Raw genomic sequence first — 5511 nt, 5'->3', positions numbered from 1 at the left:
CAATAAGCTGGTGTGTGGTGGGCGTTCTGGCGCAATATGGCTGCTGTCGCATCATCCAGGTGGATGCTGCACACTGGTGGTGGTTGAGGAGATTCCCCCTTTCTATGTAAAGCGCTTTGAGTGCCCAGAAAAGCGCTATATAAATGTAAGGTATTATTATTATTATTATTATTATTATTAAACTCAAAACACAAAAAAAAATCAAGATTTTCATTTTTTTCAAAAACTTTTTTTTTATAGAAGAACATTACAAATCAGAATTTTGAATCTTCAGGAATCACAGAATGAATCGTGGTTAATTATTTTAATACATCAACACTCCCAATTTGTGTTAATAAAAATAGTCATTTAAACGGACACATTTATTTATTTCTGTCTCTCGTTTTCTTTATTTCTTTCAGGTTTGAGAAATCAAGTCAAGTTCGCACTGTATCCAGTAGTAATCTTTTCTTCAAAGGGAGCCGCTTTAGATATAGGTGAATATTATCTGCTCTGGTGGTTATTAGGTGAACCCCATGGGTTCGTCAACTGTGCTTAATTAGGCCTGTGTTTTGAATATATGCTAATTAATGGATTAGCTGGAAGCATCGCTCATATTTTGGTTACATAATTTATCTTAAAGTGGTAAAGTGGCCAAGGAAGTGATGGAACAGAGTGCCAAAATCAGACGAGAGCCTCCAGAGATCCACAGGTGAGTCCTCAATGATGTCTTGTTTCCTTGAAAGTTTAAATATACCTGACAGTATGTCAATTGATTTATCACATCTTTTTGTATGTTCAGGGCTGGGATGGTCCCCAGTAGGAGTTGTCCCTCCATCACTCATGGCCCACGACAGAGTAGCGTTCCCCGAACACGAAGGAGAGCAGTCCATATTTCCATCATGGAGGGTAAGACGATGTGCCTATAAGCACAGACACACATTTGTTATATTGATATTGTTCAACTGGTTTCACTATATTACTGAGGACATTTTTGAATAGTGGGGATTGTTGGACCTCACAAGTATAATCAAACCTGTGCACACACAGGCACACCAACTTCAGCATATACTGCCCCTTTCTAAGAACAAAAACTGAATTGAAATGGAATTGAGGTAGCAAGCAGATTTGTCACTAGAAAAATAAAGTTCACTGTGTCTTCAGAATTCAATGCAACTCAAGGCAAGATATGTTAGTCCATAAGCACTGAAATGCTGCCATCTGGTGGTATAAAGTTATTTTTCCTATCATGGGGTGACTAAATAATAAAAGCACCCTGGAGATTTTTGGTTTGGTTTATTTTTCCACTTGGATTCATTACTGTGTCCTTACTGGACCATAACGTGCAGTAGGTTTTTAATGCCCCACCCTTGTTGCCAGTATTTTAATACATATTATAAGTAAATATAAATACTTTTATTTTTTCATTACAAATCAAAATTCAGTTGTAAAATTACAGTTCAGGGTGCAGTGTTTTTTTTTTTTTTAAACATCTCATTCAACTTAAACAACACACAAATAGGTAAAACCCCACATACGCTACTGTTCAAAAGTTTGGGGTTGGTTAGATTTCTTAATGTTTTTGAAAGAAGTCTGTTATGTTCACCAGGACTGCATTTATTGGATCAAAAAAAAACAAAAAAACGGTAAAACTGTAATATTGTGAAATTGTATTATTATTGTTGCAATTTAATATTTATTTAATATTATTACAATTTTAAAATAACTTAAAATATATATATTTTAATATATCTTCAAATGCAATTTATTCCTGTGATACAAAGCTGAATTTTCAGCAGTCATTACTCCAGTCTTCAGTGTCACATGATCCTTCAGAAATCATTCTAATATTCTGACCTGGTGCTCAAGAAAATTTCTTATAAATGCTGAGAACAGTGCTGTTTAATATTTTTAGTAGAAATAATTTTTTTGTTCCAATTTAATGAACCGACCCCAAAGATCATACTTAACAAAAGAGTGCTCTTGACCGGGATAGGAATACACTACACTCCATCTCTTTCTACTGCTCTATGTAACATGAGAGCCGCTCTCATTGTGCACAATGTGACCAGACGTACACCTGTTCCAGTCACTTTACTGACACTGCCAAATGCCATCATGGTTGTGTTTGTATGTGTGTGAGGGTACTGTATAAGTGTGCTATATATTTTGAGTTTAAGGTTAGTTTTATTCTAGTACCTGATCTGTACAGAAAGTCCAGTTCTAAAGAACAGCAGACACAATGTGCTTGCAAAAACATGTACCAGTATATTTAAAAGCATTTACTATACTAAAGTACAGTAAATGTAAATGCTAAAAGAAAAGGCTTCACATGCCCTACATGTGGGCTGACAATCTGTGTCATACACAAGTAAATACAGAGACAATGAGGACTGACAAACTTGTCCAACTATAAGGATAAACAGTGCTAGTATTACAGCATCTATAAATAGAGAGCCTGTCCATGTATGTCATGTTTGTATCAGAATGAGTGTGTGTTGTGTATGTGCTCCTTTGTTACAGCCTATAATGGGTTTGAGGGGGTTGGAACATGCAGAGCAGCTGGACTTTTGGGCATAAGGGAACTTATGGAGCTTTAAGGCTTTAGGGTGTTCTCGCTTTCTCACACTCACTTTTATAAACACACACAACATTGTGTTATGTCATTTTTGTTCAGGAGGATAGAGGGAGGAAAAGGGTCTAGCGGTGATACATTTACGCAGGGCTGAGATCATCACACACGTTAGCAGCTATATTCTGAAACCATGGTGAAGTGTCTCATACGGATTAAGACAAAGGTGAACGTTCATCTGCGGATGATCAACTACTGTTACCGGGATGTGAAGGTACGGGTGTTGACGATGGGACCTAGACTATTAGGGAAAGCTCTAGGGGCTCTGCCTCTCTTCCCATCTTTGCCCAGCTCCTCCACTTCCTCTGGAGCTTCATCTAGACTTGGTGTTCAGCCCACCAGCACTGCAGGTAAAGTTCCTTGTTGTTTGGAACAGCTGGACGTTCAACTTATTTTAGTGTGACTGCATTTGAATGTGCACAGCATATATAGCGGATTAGAGTGCGACCATTGTTAGCATGGTGTGTAGCTTTTATGGATTGTGGGTGGAGCTATGTTTTCTTGTGGTTAATTAGATCTATATATGCACTTATAATACTTACAACACAGTGCATTTTATCAATACACATACATTTGTACCAGTTGAATAAATGTAAATTGTGAATTATAATGTAATATCACTTAAAAGTAAACTAGCATGAAATTACTTACATTAAACATGGATTTTTTTATTCTCCCTTTTCTAATAACATTTTATTTTCTTTTGTTATTTCATAAGTTAAAAATGGAAGAAGTAAAACTTAAATTTGCTTGTGACTAAACATTAATATACAATGTGTCTGATGTCACAAGGCTTACTGTTATTGACAATGTTTAACCAATTTGTTAGAATTTGTTATTTATTTATTTTTTCAGCTATATTTGGTTGAGACATTTAACTCGGGCTTATGAAATCAGTATAATATATTAGGGTTGGGCAAAGTTCTGAATTTAATAATTGGTTCCCTTTTAATTCATTAGTTAGAATTTGAAATGAACTGGCCACGCCACATATAGGAAGTTAAATCGGTATTTAAAGGAAGAGTAGTATACTGAATTACAGTTCAGAGAAATGTAACCGGTTAATGCATTCTGGGATATTGAAAGTGTTCCTCCATCCTGTCAATATCATATGCTCACCAAGGCTGCATTTATTTGATCAAAAATCCAGTAATATTGTGAAAAATTATTACTATTCAAAATAACTGTTTTCTATTTTAGTATATTTTAAAATGTACTAAAGTGTCACATGATTCTTTAGAAATCATTGTAATATGCTGATTTGTTGCTGAAAAAAAAAAGCTTTTTTGAAACCGTGATGTATTTTCAGGATTTATCGAAGAATTGAAAGTTCAAAAGAAATTCTGAATGGCACACAAACCTGAAAGCACATCAACATAATGCATGAAACACAATCACCAAACATCCTCACTCTATTTCAGGTCTGGAGTCCTTGCGTGACAGTGGCCATTCCACGCCAGAGCGATCGGTCTCCAATGGCAACTCATTTCTACACTCCCATGGAAATAGAGCCGAGGGAGACAGAACAGCTGAATTTTCCGAGGACTCTTACAGTCCCTCTGACAGTGTGCTTCCCACACCAGTGTCCAACGACCCCTCAGTCCAGGCTCAGGTTCGCCACACAAACGGCCCCCGCAGCAATCAAGAGGAAGGAGGAACAGAACTGTGTACTCAAAACCAGGCAAGGCCACAGGGCGTTAAACCCAAAGGGAAACGCTCTCAACTGGAGAAGTCTCGGCCAGCCCAACATGGCCCAGAGGAAAGGGTGAATGAGTTCATCTGTAGTTTGGCACGTCTTTTCTTAGTGACCCTGGCTCTACTCTTTGCCCTCCTTCTACTTCTTATTGTGCTAACAGAGTCTGAGCTTGACTTGGCCTTTCTTAGGGACATCCGGAGAACACCCGAATTCCAGCAGTTCCACTATGAATACTTCTGCCCCCTTAGGCGCTGGCTGGCCTGCAAGTTGCGCTGGATGGGTGGGCATCTCATCAATAAATGAATGTGTAAGCACCCTTCTCTGTCTCCTCAGTGTAGTCTACGAGTGGGACATTCTAAGCATTAATATCATGGTACCATGAAGTCAAAATGAAATTACTATTATCTACATAGCCAAAGCCTTGGGCTTCCTAATACCATGCCAAGACGAGAAAACTGTGTATGTTTCAGCTCTAGTTATTGTGAAATTGTTCTCTGCAGCACTACTTTATAGTCGGATAAAAAAAAAAAGGTATGTATAGCTCTTTAAATGCTGCCATCACCCAATCGTAATTTATTTATCATTTAAATACAATATCTACACTCAAAGAATGTTCACCGAGACTGTGACAAGTAAGACCTCATACTGCAATCAGACAAAGATGACTTCATTGGTCAGACAATAGACAGGGGCAGCCGATTAAAGGGATAGTTCACCCAAAAATGAAAATTGTTGTTCAAAACCCACAATACTTTAGTTAATCTGCAAAACACATATTTAAATAAAACCTGAGAGGTTTCTGTCCCTCCACTGTGTGTCCAGGTAACCAAAACTTCAAAGATCCAAAAATGTCTTAAAGGCGAATCCATATGAATCAAGCAGTTTAAACCGTTAAATTCATATGACATTTTATAATGACTTTTTGACCTTTTGTTTTGGTTACCTGGACTTTCAATGGAGGGACTTAAACCTGGACTTAAACCAAAGTCTTACAGATTTGGAACAATATCAGGGTGAGTAAATGATAAATTTTTATCTGAATTTTCTTAAATGACCTTGACCTTGAACTATCCCTCCCATGTCGGATGTAAGCTTGACCATGAGTTTGGGAGTTTTTTTTGGATGATATTTTGTAAGTGTAAAATGTTGGTACAGGGTGTATATTTGATCCATACCATACTATAAACAGGACTGCTGGTCAATA

At 37.3% G+C, this 5511-nt stretch overlaps 1 protein-coding gene across 1 annotated transcript in view; it reads left to right on the top strand.

Moving 5' to 3' along the window:
- The window catches only part of LOC107741413 (FERM domain-containing protein 5-like), a 27157-nt gene extending 22483 nt beyond the window's left edge, over positions 1 to 4674 (top strand). The window contains exons 11-14 of the mRNA XM_016554135.1: positions 402 to 476; positions 623 to 691; positions 782 to 888; positions 4033 to 4674. Coding sequence (XP_016409621.1) covers positions 402 to 476; positions 623 to 691; positions 782 to 888; positions 4033 to 4610 — 829 coding nt within the window. The 3' untranslated portion in view covers positions 4611 to 4674. The remainder of the gene's footprint in view (positions 1 to 401; positions 477 to 622; positions 692 to 781; positions 889 to 4032) is intronic.
- The last annotated feature ends 837 nt before the right edge of the window (positions 4675 to 5511 follow it).

This window comes from Sinocyclocheilus rhinocerous, unplaced genomic scaffold (genome assembly GCF_001515625.1).
Source record: "Sinocyclocheilus rhinocerous isolate Xijiao unplaced genomic scaffold, SAMN03320098_v1.1 scaffold1007, whole genome shotgun sequence".
NCBI classification, from domain to species: domain Eukaryota; kingdom Metazoa; phylum Chordata; class Actinopteri; order Cypriniformes; family Cyprinidae; genus Sinocyclocheilus; species Sinocyclocheilus rhinocerous.
Note: the sequence above shows the minus strand (reverse complement) of the source record. Positions and strands in the feature narration are given on the sequence as shown.